The sequence below is a fragment of the Ailuropoda melanoleuca genome, chromosome 17 (genome assembly GCF_002007445.2).
Source record: "Ailuropoda melanoleuca isolate Jingjing chromosome 17, ASM200744v2, whole genome shotgun sequence".
Taxonomy (NCBI): domain Eukaryota; kingdom Metazoa; phylum Chordata; class Mammalia; order Carnivora; family Ursidae; genus Ailuropoda; species Ailuropoda melanoleuca.
This window is the reverse complement of record NC_048234.1, coordinates 15635863-15650054: the sequence shown is the minus strand read 5'-3', so window position 1 is coordinate 15650054 and position 14192 is coordinate 15635863. Positions and strand designations below refer to the sequence as shown.

Below are 14192 nucleotides of genomic sequence, written 5' to 3'. Positions count from 1 at the left end.
CCCCCGCCCACGGCTCTGCACATCCGGCCCATGCTGCACGGCCACGCCTCCCCTGCCCGCCTGTGTGCCGCGCTCCTCTCTGGGCCCAGATCCAGTTTGTGTTGTCTCGTACCTTCCTCTTCTACCCCTTGGTCTGCAGCCCCCTTTGCATGAGGCTTGTTTGCTGATGGGCGTCCTTGGCCTCTAGTTTCTCCGAAAGACAGGACTGCTCTCGAGTAGTCAGCAGTGCCCAACATCCAACAATGGCCATGGTCTTCTCTGGACAATTCCACGTGTCACTGGTCTCCTCCGCAGGTTTCTTGAAAACGCACACTGTCTTGCACACTTCTCCTTGGTGGTCAGGGTGGGATGGGTTTGGCGTTAGGGGGGATGCTGGAGGATCAAAGACAGCTTCTGAGTGTGGGGTGGGGGCAACCCTGTGGATCCCAGTCCTGTTTTCCCCCATGGGAAGACCAGGGACAGAAAGCCTGTGGGGGGACCAGTCAAGGCTTGGTTTGAAGGATGTCTGAGAAGACTTTGAGACAATGAGATGAAGCTCTCAGTTGGGTTTGGGAATTGTCTCCAAAATCCTGGCCCTGGAGGACATGTGGGGGCTTGAGATAAAGACTAAGGATGCGTTTGTAGCAGAGACAGTAGGACCCCTTAGGGCAGGAGTGGGTGGAGGGAGCCATAGAGGCCCCAGGGGTTTGGCTCCAGCAGTCCCGACAGACAATGGCCACTGGATAGGGCTTGAGAAGACAAGATGGGGGTGGGGATGTATTTTGCTGTTACTTGCCTAGCACCCAGCTGGGAGGAATCACAGGACAAGGTGGGGCTTATGGAGCCTGTTTCTTTGGCAAGATCCCTGTGATCCCACCCCCTCCACACACACACCGCAGGTGGGGTTCCTTCTTGCTTCAGACAGAGTGAGGGGCTTCAAGGAGATGATGCGGATTTTGGCATGTGTGTCACTAGAATGAGGGGCGCCTGGTGCACTGTTGGTCTCCACGCCAGGAGTGGCTGTTGCTGACAGCCTCCTACTGATGACCAGGCTCAGGGGCTGGGGGCAAGGCGCACCTCATGTGGGCCCTGAGCCCACTGGATCCATGGCAGCAAGAGGGCCATAGCTGCCCCATGGGCGTGGACCCTGCAGGGGACAGATGTGTGGGCAAATGAAGGACCAACACCAATCGTTTCACAGCACGGGCACCCAAATATTCCTGGGGCGGAACCTCCAAAGGAGCAAGGAGCCAGATGCAACCTTCGCTCTACCGGAGGGGGAGGGGGGCACGTAGCCCTGGGGCTGGTGGCGTTACTGGAGGGGGGCACGTAGCCCTGGGGCTGGTGGCGTTACTGTCTGCGCCTGACTTCCTCTCTGCATGTGTCCCCACCTCCCCACCTGGCCAAGTTGTCAGAAGCTGCAGCCTGAAGGCTGGGAGGCACCTGCTGTCCTTGGCTTCCTGGAGTCTCCGCCCCAGGCAGCTCTAAGCGGGGGGGAGGGTGGCTCTAGTTTTAAGTGATGTTAAGGGTGTTTACTGTTACCTGGGCTGGACATCTTTATTACTGGAACTAGGAAAATGGGGTGACTTGTAAGTACATGGGGACACTTTCTTGGCTGAAAGTGGGTGGGTTAGATACGGGGTGTGTCTGGGGCTTCATCCAGGTCCAGAGAGGATCAGGGCCTTTGTGTGCACTGAGACAGGAGTTGGGGGCAGTGAGCTCGTTCTCAGATTGTCCCCTGCTCATCCACTCATCCAAATTACACAGAGGACAGAGAGGAGGTGGGCAGGATGGAGCCCTGAGGCTGAGTCACAGAGAAGGCAAAACATGGCAAAGAGCACCAGGAGGCCAGAGGACGTCAGAACAGCGTGGGGTCAAGAAAGTCAAGGAAGGGGAGTGTGGCAAGGGAGTGAAGGGCCTGCTGGGGGCAGACGTATGCAAGCAGGTTGCCCTCCACATTTGGGGGCATGGCGGGTGTGGACGAATTTGCAGAGACAGCTCATGGGAACAGGAGCTGGCTTGGAGGAAGGGGAGGGAGGGTCCAGAGGGTGCCATCAACCAGCACAGTGGTGGTGGTCCACTTTGAGGAGGTACCATCAATTTTTGAGTTGGCTCTTATGGCAGCCGCTGAGGGTTTCCCACCCTATTAAAAACCTGGCTGCAGTGAGTGGTGTCCCCTGGGACATGTCCCCTGGCTGTCTCCCAGTGTGCTAGAGAGCACGTGCCCAGAAGTGGATCTGCTGGACGGTGGGGTCTGCACACAGCCCATCCTGCTTGATGCCACCAGTCTGCCCCTCGGAGGCTGCGCTGTGCTGCACTGCTTCTTGCCACGTGGAGGGCTTTCTTACGATGTCTGTCAAGCTCCGGTCTTTGGCTGTGAGGTGGCATTTTAGCTTGGGCTTGAATTTGTCATCTTATTTTGAATAAAGCCAAGAATCTTTTCATAAGTCCAATATCCGCTTGTATTTCTTTTTCTGTGAACTCTTTCTTTGTATCTTTTAACTTTTTTATATTGCTTTTGATATTTTCTTAGTGAGTTATATTAATTATCTTTTTGAGTATGAAATGTTACCATTTTTTCTTCATAAAGTTTTATTTTTATGATCGTGAGTGTGTCAGTATTTTCCTTTATGTTCTGGATTTTTATCATCCTTCCATTCAAATAAATAAAAACAAATTCCTCCCAGCTTTTTTCTTTTCTTTTTTTTAAAAGTATTTTATGGTTTGATTATGATAAAATTAAGCTTGCAATCCATTTAGGATTTATTTGTATATAAGGCACAAGACAGAAACCCAGTTTGATTTTCTTCCTGGATAGCTGCCCAGACACCGAAACACCACTCACTGGTAACTCTGTCTGCCTTGGGTATGAATTACTGTATTTGTCATTGCAGGGAAGGAAGACGCTTTCTGATCTTCCCTCCTGTGTTCTCTGGCTAGCGCCCTGAAGACAAAAGGCAGACTAATGGGAGGAAAGCAGGTGATCTATGCATGCAGTATACATTCATGTAGGGAAACTCAGTGATGAGTAACTCAAAGAAATGGTTAGAACTTGGGCTTATATCACATCTTAACAAAGAACAAGAAATCCAGACAGAAGGGACAAAGCCCAGGAAAAGAATTTTGGGTTTCCCAGGGTGGCAAACTGTGGGGACACAAGTACACGGGGAAATCCACGGACAGGGAGAGCCAGTTGCAGTGTGTTGATGCCTATGCTGGGTCTTGGGGCTGCGGGGGGGCTGTCTGGTGATTCACCTCTGTCCTTCTCTGCAGACGGGGGAGTGGGGCTGTCTCTACAAATTTATGTCCTGCTTTTAGGCAATTGGGGGGAAGAGCAGAGATATTTCTTGCACCTGCTGCTTCTCGGCTGCCTTCAGNAATTTCTTGCACCTGCTGCTTCTCGGCTGCCTTCAGCTCAGAATAATCCCGATGCCAGTGTGGCCTGTGTAGGTGGTGTGTTTTGCTCCCCTTCACCATGTATATCTCTCCTTTTTGTTTCTTTGTGGAAAGGATGGCACTTTGCCATCACATGTGTTGTTGCTTCCCCATCTGCTAGAATTCCAAACCCATTATGGCAACATCACCATTTGGGACACCTATTTTTTTTTTAAATGATTTTAGTCTGTAAAATGTTGGGGGGGGAGAGGGGGAATGGGCAGCACAAGATGGATGAGTGGGGACAAAGGTGGTGCTCCATAAGTCCAAAGGACCCAGTTCTCAAATCCTGCTACACTCTGTGCAGCAGTTATGAAATAAGGGAGGGGCTGGCTCTCATGAAAACTTCATGCTGAATGGGGGGAGGTGGTGGGACCACGACAAAGGGAGACATCAGTTATTTCGGGTGACTGCACAGGTGCCAGAGATCCCTGTTAGCTGAGCTCTTAGGTCATGTCATGGCTCACTGAGGTGGCATAATCTCTGTTATTAATGACCGGGAAGCACCTGTTATTGCCACCTGAGACTCAAACCATGATTCAGTGGAATGACACAAAGCTAAATAATTATTGCTAACTGAACAAACTGAGATAGGACCACTCATGCAAATGTGCTGTGCTAGATGGTAGGGATGGACAAGGAGAATCCTGACCTCTGAGGTTACACCGCAGAGTTAGCAGGCATCTAAGGGTGGCAGTTACTATGTTGCATGACATCCCTACTTCAAATGGAAACAGATGCCATCAGCCTGGGCGCAGAGACCATTCGCTCGCACGCAGATTAGCACACAAGCATTAGAAGCAAGTACGTGCTGGTGATGGAGAGAGGAAATTTTTCCCAAGAGCAGCTTGATTTGCAACCCTGTTAAGGGATTCTAAAGCTCACAAGGGGATCCTTTGGACTTTATTAGGTGCTAGAGCTCTGAGAAATTTCTGGAATTTCTGACATTTGCAAATCTTAAGGACAAAAGATTGAGTCTCTGAATGCACCCTGGGACTCTGTCTGATCTCTGTGGGAGGACTTGCTTGACAGATGGGTTTATTATTTGCACTGCCTCTCCCAACCCATTCTAATGTCCACGGGCAGTTCCCATCTCTCTCAGAAGCCACACACAGGCGGGAGGGAGGCCTGTGGCCCAAGCTTCGTGGCCTGCCAGCTCAGACACGGATGTCATACAGGTTAGAAACTTGACATTTATCCTCTTGGGAAACTGTCACCCAAGGCTAATTTCCTTCTCTCATTGTCCATGTTGGCGGATCAGGAAAGAGATCAGAAGCTTATTATGGATATTTAAGGAGAGACTTACGGGAAGCTTCCTGCCGGGTGATACCTTCCTGGCCTGCTGGGACCATCAGACACTTGGCTGCTTTGCTTAGCCGAATCTGTCACTTCATGTAACAAGCACAGTGCAGAGATGCACTGAACTTTTTTTCTAATTAAATAGATAAAATATAGATGCTGGGGTTTATATAGTTCTATAAAGAGACAGCTTGACCTTCTTCAATAGGAATTTACTTTCAAAAGGTACCTGGGTGATCATTTCAATAGAACCACATTTGGAAAGTTATTATAGAATAAATGACTAAGCATAAACATCAAAAACACCCCTTCCGTTTAAATGAACTTTTTCTGAGTCACAGTGATTCATTCTGTAGTCTTCACGGCATCCGAACTTCTAGAAGAGTCTTTCTGCACTCCCTGTGGTGAATTCAGTGGCAAAGATGAGGCTTACCTGAACAGTCTCTTACTAATTTAACAAGCACAGATTTCTCTTAAGAGCATTGTCTTGTGGTAGCAATTATTTTTCTAGGTCATAGAAAATAATTTCATGAAGTATTTAGCGTAGAAAGCTTGCAGAATGTTTCTGAGGACCCATTGTCTTGTCACTTGGCATGTCCAGACCCCCGTTTCTTTCTTTCTGTGTTCTCTTACTATTTTGTCCTTTCCCCACACGCGAGGTGAGATGTTCAGGTTCACCCAGCTCCCTTCTGGGCTCCTGACTTCAGAGCCACCTCTGGCTCGTCCCTGTCACTTCCCACTGAGGCCAGCTCACAGAGTGACCTGTTCACTTGCAGCCACCTGCTGCCAGCTACGTCCTCCCCACCGTAGCCCCTGGCACCCTGCCTCCAGCATCTGGACCACAGCTGCCTCCATGTGGTCCATTCCCCACCTCCTCACCTCCTGAGGTCTCCTGCCCTGGGGGACCCTCTGTAGCCGGGCCTCCCATCACGTCCCCTATACCTAGGAGTCTCCTTGCCTCCATTCCTCAGGGCAGCGCCCAGCACATAGTTGCTGCTCAGTAAACGTGTGCTCAGGAGAGCTGCCCTGCACAGACCTCACGTCTTGCTCGGCTGTGTCCCACTGGAGTGCCTCCCCTCCCTCAGAGCCCTCTTGGTTTGAGGACGATTACCAACTGCAGAACCTGAGAATAACATTCAGAAGACCAAGTTTCTTTTGATGACATTCTGACCCACTTTGGAAAGATGCGGACCTGTAGCAGTACCTGGTCAGGTCTGGGCCTGTGCCCGGACCATGGCCTTGAAGGGAACGCCAGGAGGCCACATGTCCGGGTACTGGGTTATTAGATGGAATCCTAACCAAACGTACAACAGAGGAGTGTGGCATCGACACCTAGCACACCGTCAGGATGCATCCCCAGCACCACGAAGAGCTGGGGATGCCCGTCAGAGGTTCAAGATGACCTGCTCATTCGAGGGAAAGTGGTGACCCCTGTGGGGGGGGTGGGGGCTGCTGTCTACACTGAATGCACAGCAGATGTTTTCCCTGGGGATGTGCAGGTGTGGTCTCTGGGTTGCAGAATCCTGATTAACGTGGCAAATGGATCTCTCTTCCTGCCTCCTTAAGGGAAGCNATTCGAGGGAAAGTGGTGACCCCTGTGGGGGGGGTGGGGGCTGCTGTCTACACTGAATGCACAGCAGATGTTTTCCCTGGGGATGTGCAGGTGTGGTCTCTGGGTTGCAGAATCCTGATTAACGTGGCAAATGGATCTCTCTTCCTGCCTCCTTAAGGGAAGCCATCAGCCGTGTGTGTGAAGCCGTCCCTGGTGCCAAGGGAGCCTTCAGGAAGAGAAAGGTACTGTCCCCTTTGTCTTCTCCCCATGCAGAACCTTCAGTCACACCCCACCTGTCAGGGCCCCCTGTCACAGCCTGGCTTTCCACACTTTTAAGACAATAAGACTTTACGGTCCCCCTGCCATGCACTCAGCAGGACAGTTGGCAATCACTGGCCGACCCACGTCAGCGCCCCAGTTGCACCCCGGGGGCCAAAACCTACAGACAGTGATGAGAACAGACACATGAGACAGGGCCTGAGCTCTTCTAGGCCTTAATGGGCATGAATTCACTTCACTAGAACGGCCTTTGTGGCGGACGCCCCAATGCTGTGCAGGTAAATTTAACCAGCGGCTCTCGGGGGCGGAGTAAGCAGCACCAGATTTATAGTGTTTGCCAGTTTCCGTGGTGTATGTCCTCCGCCTGGCTGACTTCAAGCTCTAACGTGACATCCCTGAAGACGCGCAGCAGCATGTCCTTGCACGGGTTCGCACCTGGGGCCCAGCTGCAGTACACACACATGGCCGGAGCCCATTGCACGGGTTCCCATGTGATACCCAGCTGCAGTACACATGCATGGCCGGAGCGCATTGCACGGGTTCCCACCTGGGGCCCAGCTGCAGTACACACGCATGGCCGGAGCCCANCGTGACATCCCTGAAGACGCGCAGCAGCATGTCCTTGCACAGGTTCGCACCTGGGGCCCAGCTGCAGTACACATGCATGGCCGGAGCCCATTGCACGGGTTCCCACGTGATACCCAGCTGCAGTACACACGCATGGCCGGGGCGCATTGCACGGGTTCCCACCTGGGGCCCAGCTGCAGTACACACGCATGGCCGGAGCCCATTGCACAGGTTCCCACCTGGGGCCCAGGTGCAGTACACACGCATGGCCGGAGCCCATTGCACAGGTTCCCACCTGGGGCCCAGGTGCAGTAGACTTGAATGGCCAGAACAGCACAGGTGGCTGTTAATGTAGCAGAAACAGCTAGAAAGTGACAAGTGTTGAATATTCATTGTTTTTTAAATGTAATTTATTTAATTGTAAGTTTACATAAATCAGTTTTTCATAGCAGCTGTGCCTCAGTTTATGCCATCATTAGCTGGTATAGCCTGCTCCAGAATGTCACTTATCCTCATTTTTCTGATGGCATAAACTGAGGCACAGAGAGAGAAGCCACGTGTGTAGGTGGTGGGCTTAGCTCAAGCCCAGGTCACTCGACCTTTACACTCCTGAGGTGGTTAGACTGGCAGGGAAAATATGGATGAAGAGAAAGCTCAGAAAACCCTCTGGGTAAAAGTCTCGCAGGTACATAACGAAGTACCCACCATCGGGCCTGTCTGAGCCCAGACTCTATCACGGGGAGCAACTCTGTCTCCCAGTCTGTCCTGAGGCTGAGGTTTGCAGGCAGCTGGCATGTTTGCCCCCACTACTCCTGGGGCTGCGGGTCGGTTTTGTCATCATGGCTTGGGGACACCGGAGAAGCCACAGGGCAGCTGGTAACTAGGAGGAAGTGTGAGGACAGAGGTAGGGAAGCTCCTCTTTCAGAGCCAGGTGAAGGTGGTGGAAGTTAGGCGCGTTTCTGGGCCCCACCCCAGGTGTGACTTAATCAGAATCTGGGGGGCCGGCGACTCTATTTTTAAACAGCTCCGTCAGGAGATTAAAACACAGTGCATGCCTGGTTAAGAACTAGTGTTAACTGGCATATCTAAGGAGGGCACATTCTAATCTGAAAGGGAAGGATGGTCAGTGGGCCCTGGACAGGGAAGCAGGTGTTGGCAGTGCCTGGGGGAAGGTGCTTGGTGGGAAAGCGCAGTCCGTCGGGCCCGTGCGAAGGACCTGTAGTTAAGCTGAGCCAGTCGTCCGTCCTTGTGTGAGCCCAGCAGATGCCACCTTGTGCAAGCTCAGTCTTGCCGATGTTCCAGCCGGAGGCCTTGCGCTCCACGCCCCTCCGCAGCGAGCAGTCTCGAGACTCCGCAGGATGCCCTTTGCCGGGTCGGCTAGACCCTCCTAACTCCCTCTGGGATGAAAGTGGGTCCTGAGCCTCATGGCTGCGGGTGCTGGTCCATGGCACTTCCCCCAGGCTTAGGAGGGACGTGAGACGGGGCCCCACAGGAACCACCTGGACAGACAGTGCTGACGTCCCGCAGGTGTCCTCCTCCCAGTGTGTCGTATGAGCTCTTACAGCCACCTGTCGCGTGTTGCAGAACTTACGTGTTAGCGTCAGGTCCCGCCACCCAGCTCGTTCGTGGCACAGTCTCCTTCCCGAGCCTCATGAGGGCGGGAGGGTGGGGGTTTGGGGGTGTGACAGACGGGAACCGCAGAGAGGCCGCAACCGTGGGAATCAAAGCTAGAATCACACTGCTTGATTTCACAGCCTCCCAGCAAAATGCTGTCCAGCATCTTGGGCAAGAGCAACCTCCAGTTTGCGGGGATGAGCATCTCCCTGACCATATCCACCGCCAGCCTGAACCTGCGCACGCCCGACTCGAAACAGGTCTGTAGGCCCTCGGGGGCCGCCCCGCCCCAGCCCCCATGACAGGTGTGCAGGGGTCGCCCACGGAACGATGGATGCAGTTGGTTTTCTTTAATTCTGCTATAAACGACCTTTTCCTTAAGGATAATGTCTGAAGTCATTGATTTGCTCACAGAGTAAGGAGAGCTGCGTGTGTTTGCCACGGGTTCCTCTCTTGTTGCTTTTGGTACCCCGTTTCCTTGGCTCCGCAGCCCACGTCTTACTTCCACATTCCATCATCTCTGAAGTGGATGGCACATGGCGGCTTAATGAATCCTATCTTTTCCGTCTCCGTGGTTCCTCACCTGGAGCCTCTGGCGGTTGGCAGTATCCTGTGATCGAGGACGTGGACCTGCCCGGCCGATGTGGGATACCTGCCGTCAGCCGTGGCCCCACAGCCGTGGCGACCATGGGGTGAAGTCTATGAGGGAGGGCTGGCCCCTCAGCAGTGTCTGTCGTTGGCGTCTCCGACCTCAGATCCTTCAGCAGGAACAGTGGGTATAGCTCAGGGGCAGCCCCAGGTGCCAAGAGGTGGGAACGCTCATAGACACATGGGGGCATGAGCTGTGCTCAGCCCGGGCCTCCGCTGCAGGCAGTGTGAGCTGGAAATTGGATGCATCCACACGGCGAGATGTGGGCCAGCCCCAGCCCCCCAAACGACCCTCCCCAACTCTGGCTGTGTGCTCCCAGGGATGCCCGGGTCACCTTTATGTTGCTATATATTTTTATTTCCTGATTTAAATGTTCCCCAGGGAAGCAGGCAGCACCCCAGCTTCATTTATTCGTCTGCCCCCCACCTGAGGTGTTGAAATAAATTCTCGATCCAGCGTAGAAACGAGAGGCAATGTCTGGGCTTTGTTTTGACACCTCTCACTCCCTCCTCTTCCTTCGCCCGCCCCACGGATAATCACGGTCTTTTCACTGATGGCTGGGGTGACTGTTACTTAGGTGGTGGGTTAGAAGGGTTCAGCAGCCTCAGCCTTTCTCCGGGGCTGTCTCAGGGCTGAGCACCTGCGGCCCAGGCTGCAAAGGCCCTCACTCTGCACCACAGCCGAGGGAGGTGGGTCCCCTCAGCCCTGAACCACACGCCCCTATCCACACTCACAGATGCAAGGCTGCTCCCATGTTTCTAGGGATCTTCCGGCCGTGGCCCTCAGTTCTGTGGGATACACCTCCTAGTTCCCCGTCTCCCTCATTCCTCCCTTAAAAAAGCAAACTAAGGAAGAGTGGAATGGATGTAGCCATCCTGGGACTGGGGACTTGTTGGCTGTGTCCAGTCCTCACCGTCTGTGGGGGACAGGTGTGGGGCTGGGCTCAGGAGCACAGCCCGGGATGGTTGGCGCGTGTCCCAGCACACGCCCTGGCTTTCCCGTGGCCGAGTGTAGGGGCTGGCCTCTGCAGTTTAGAAGCAGGCCCCGCTGGACACTCACCACCCCACTCAGAGTGACCATGAACGGCCCTGGCCACCCCCCTCCGCAGAGCTCTCAGGGAGGAGAAGCCCCAAGAACCTCCCTCGGATAGAAACACCTGCTTGCTGTTTACCATCTCCAGACTTCTTTTTTTTTTTTTTTAAAGATTTTATTTATTTATGTGACAGAGAGACAGCCAGCGAGAGAGGGAACACAAGCAGGGGGAGAGGGAGAGGAAGAAGCAGGCTCCCAGCGGAGGAGCCCAATGTGGGACTCGATCCCATAACGCCAGGATCACGCCCTGAGCTGAAGGCAGACGCCTAACGACTGCGCCACCCAGGCGCCCCATACCATCTCCAGACTTCTTGCTCTTGTTTCATTTCCATCTTACCCGAGGGGCTGAAAACAACCACACGTTAACGGTCAGGCATCGCGGTGACCAAATACAATTTCCATTTGTTCCCCTAAGTCATAACATCCTCTTCAATTTCCAAACCCCAGTACGAGAGCTGCCTTAGGAGCAGAATCTAAATAAGCAAGAATCAACACCTTCTAGAAGTTTATCCTCACTTGGGGATCGCTGGTGGTCGCTGCCATGCTGGGGGCCTCCTCCCCTGGACGGGAGGCGGGAGGGTTCCGGAAGGCTGCACGCAGGTGGGTGGATCGATCCAGCGGGTCCTCACAGGCTTCAGAGCCAGCCTGGTAGTTTCTATCCAGTTAAACGCTCAGGTCTTCCTAGATCCCGAGCAGGTTTTCACGTGCTAACAATCTAAGTGGGCATTTTAAACTGTCTGATTTTCTCCTACAGCTCAGTCATGGTCTTGCTTGGAGGGTGACAGGAATGTGGCTGGGAGGCCCTGGGATGGTGGGGTGCCACCTCCATAATTTCCCCCTGCCTGCTGCAAGGGCCTGAGGGTCTGTGCAGAGATAACACTGGCGGTATTGGGGTGGGGCAGGACCGCTGTTTCCACCCCTGGAATGTACTTCACTGTTATTACATTGTCTTCAAAATGATAAAAATAGCAGGGGAAACTTACGTAGCTTATTAAATTTAGGGCAGCTTCTAATTTACTCAGTGTCCCCTGAATCCCACCACAGGCTGCCGTTTACAAAGCTAATGGAAACTTCCCAGTTTTAAATTAACTTGGAATGTCCTTGCTGGCCTTTAAATTGATCACATGGATTACAAGAGTGTCCGAGATGGCCCCATGTTTGATGCGGGCTTTCTGATTTGTACACACCCGGGATTCAAGTGGGTGACACCCTTCCCTCCGCGCTCACTGTGGGTCTGTGCGGCAGGCCACGTGTCTCTGGATACAGACCCTGCACCGTGGTTGTCTCTCGGCGTGGGGGTGAGACGCTTTCCTTGTCGGAGACCCCCTGTGCGTGGTCACAGTGCTGCCCAAGGCCCGCTGTTGCCCCTGGGCCTCAGGATCCCGGTCTGTGAAGTGGGCGCCCCACCTTCCTCCCCCGAGGGCTGCCGTAAGACCCACGTGGCATGGTGCTGGCTGAGCAGACAGCAGCTGGTGTGCTGGGAAAAGCCCAGTACAGGTGGGCTGCTGTCGTGACCGATCACTGTCGTGTTCATGGGACACCGCCTGACCCATCTTGACGACACCTTGCCGGTTCTCTCGTCTTCCAGAGAACGGTTGGTTTTCAGAGCTGTGGGCTGGGTACTGACGACGCATCTCGTTTCTCGTTCTGGACAGATCATCGCGAACCACCACATGCAGTCCATCTCCTTCGCATCGGGGGGAGACCCGGTAAGTGCCCATGGCTTGTGTTCCTTGCTCTCGCTGGGAGTTCCCCAGAAAGGGCCTAGCTTCAAGGGCTGCCTTTAAGCACATGATTGGGAAAGGTAACTGGGATGCCAGCTGTCCCCCTCCAGATTCCACAAGCTCTTCTGGGCTACCATTAATTTTCATTTCATCAACCCAAAGGTGACAAAAATTCTCCAAGTGCTGGCTTTCTGAAGAGCGTGTGGGACCATCCCCAGTCTCAGAGCCGTCAGGGTTCCCCGTCTGGGACTGCGAGTCCTGCCTCGTTCCTGTTTTCTGTTAGACGTCCACAAGGGCCCTCTGATGTTCTATTTGAAGTCAACTGGAGGGCTATGAATTTACTTAGTCTGGTTTATTCATAGATGTTTGGAATTGGAATTTTTCTCCCCAAATTTAATGCTGTTGTCTTAGTGGTTTGCTTTGCCAGCAGGGAAGGAGTGCGGAGAGGGAGGGAGAGCAGAATGAGGATGTTCTATTTTTGCATATTGCTTCTTTCATTAAGAAGGTGGGGTCACAAGGGAATTTGCTGCTTACCTTTGGTCAGGAGGGGAGGAGGAAGAGAAGAGAGGAGGGAAAGGAGTGGAGGAAGAGGGGGAGGGGGGAAGGAGGAGGAGAAGGAAGTGGGGGCTTTCTGGAACTGGCCATCACGGCTCAGGAGCCTTCAAGGTCGGCATCTTTCCACTACCGAGGGCGCCTGGATGACTCAGTCCTTCCACTAATTTATTCTATTCAAGCAAGCCCTTCCGTGATACATCATTATGTACAAATGTGACATTCGTTGCTTGAGTTGGGGCAAAAGCATCTAGTCTGAGTGTTCTTTTTTCTCTAATTCTTTAAAAACCTGGCACCCGTAATATCGAAAACCCAACAGACAACCTTGGCGCNTCTAATTCTTTAAAAACCTGGCACCCGTAATATCGAAAACCCAACAGACAACCTTGGCGCTGACATCGCACGCAGGACTGGTACCACGGTGGTCGTGTGGATGGTCCGGATATTTTTGTATTAATTTTTAAGATTATCATGGAAATGAAAACATGAATTAAAAAAAATTCTGATGACATCTCACACAATGGGGAATATACCTGCCCAGCCCCAGGGTCCCATGGATCTCAGACTGAGAGACACGAGTGTTATCGTAGGACCTTCCAATGCTGTTAGCTCCTGAATCCATGAAGACCATCTGTGAGTCCAAGCTACAGATGGCGTCAGACCCTGACCAGACCTTCCTTGATGGAAATGACCGGAAGCTGGGTCCACACCCTTCCCAGCTCAGTCTGTGCATATATCTGTGGGCCGCGGCCTGAGCGGGAGGCTGAAACAGCGTAGGTGGGCTGCACGCTGGAGGGACCTCATGTCAAGTCAGGCGCTACTGGGAAAGCCCTTGCCGTGAGCGCTGGGGAACGGCGTACGGACACGCACCCTGCACCTCACACCGTCTGAAGTGGGTGCTCATAACCCCTGCGTGCCCCCACGCTCACCGTCCTCACCCCTCCCGTCAGAGTGTTTTCCTGGAGCACCGCAGGGAGAGCGAAGGGGGGGGTGTCCTGCCCACGGAGAGAAGCACCAGAGGAGCTCACGACACAGAATCTGTCAGATGCTGAACACAGCGGGAGCTCGTCTCTAACTCTGGAGCCTCAAGGCAGTGACATTTGGGAAGTATCTGCCAGGATGGGGTGAGGCTTTATCAGCTGCCCCCCTGAGACTTTTCTGAATGTTGCAAATGTCAGCTTTGCAGGGATGTCTTTTATGCTTTCAAGAACGAAGAGAATTATGTTTCCTCTGACGGTTTAGAAACTAAAACCCACCTGGTAGCCCCAGCCCACTTCTGAGGACAGTGGCCAAGCGGACTCGTGTGTCCCTTGTAACAGCCAGACCACTCCACGGAGCTCATAGGTTTGAAACAACTGAAGAGGATTAAAGTTACTGCTTCTGTCTGAGAGGAAAAGAACCGTTACCTCTCGTCCACCCAGGAAGGCGTTTGTCTCTAGGCTGGTCTCCC

General features: G+C 53.2%; 1 protein-coding gene across 1 annotated transcript in view; it reads left to right on the top strand.

Moving 5' to 3' along the window:
- Window positions 1-14192, top strand: part of SHC3 (SHC adaptor protein 3) — a 100679-nt gene that overhangs the window by 56648 nt on the left and 29839 nt on the right. Inside the window, exons 3-5 of the mRNA XM_034646939.1 lie at window positions 6444-6507; window positions 8866-8985; window positions 12122-12175. Coding sequence (XP_034502830.1) covers window positions 6444-6507; window positions 8866-8985; window positions 12122-12175 — 238 coding nt within the window. The remainder of the gene's footprint in view (window positions 1-6443; window positions 6508-8865; window positions 8986-12121; window positions 12176-14192) is intronic.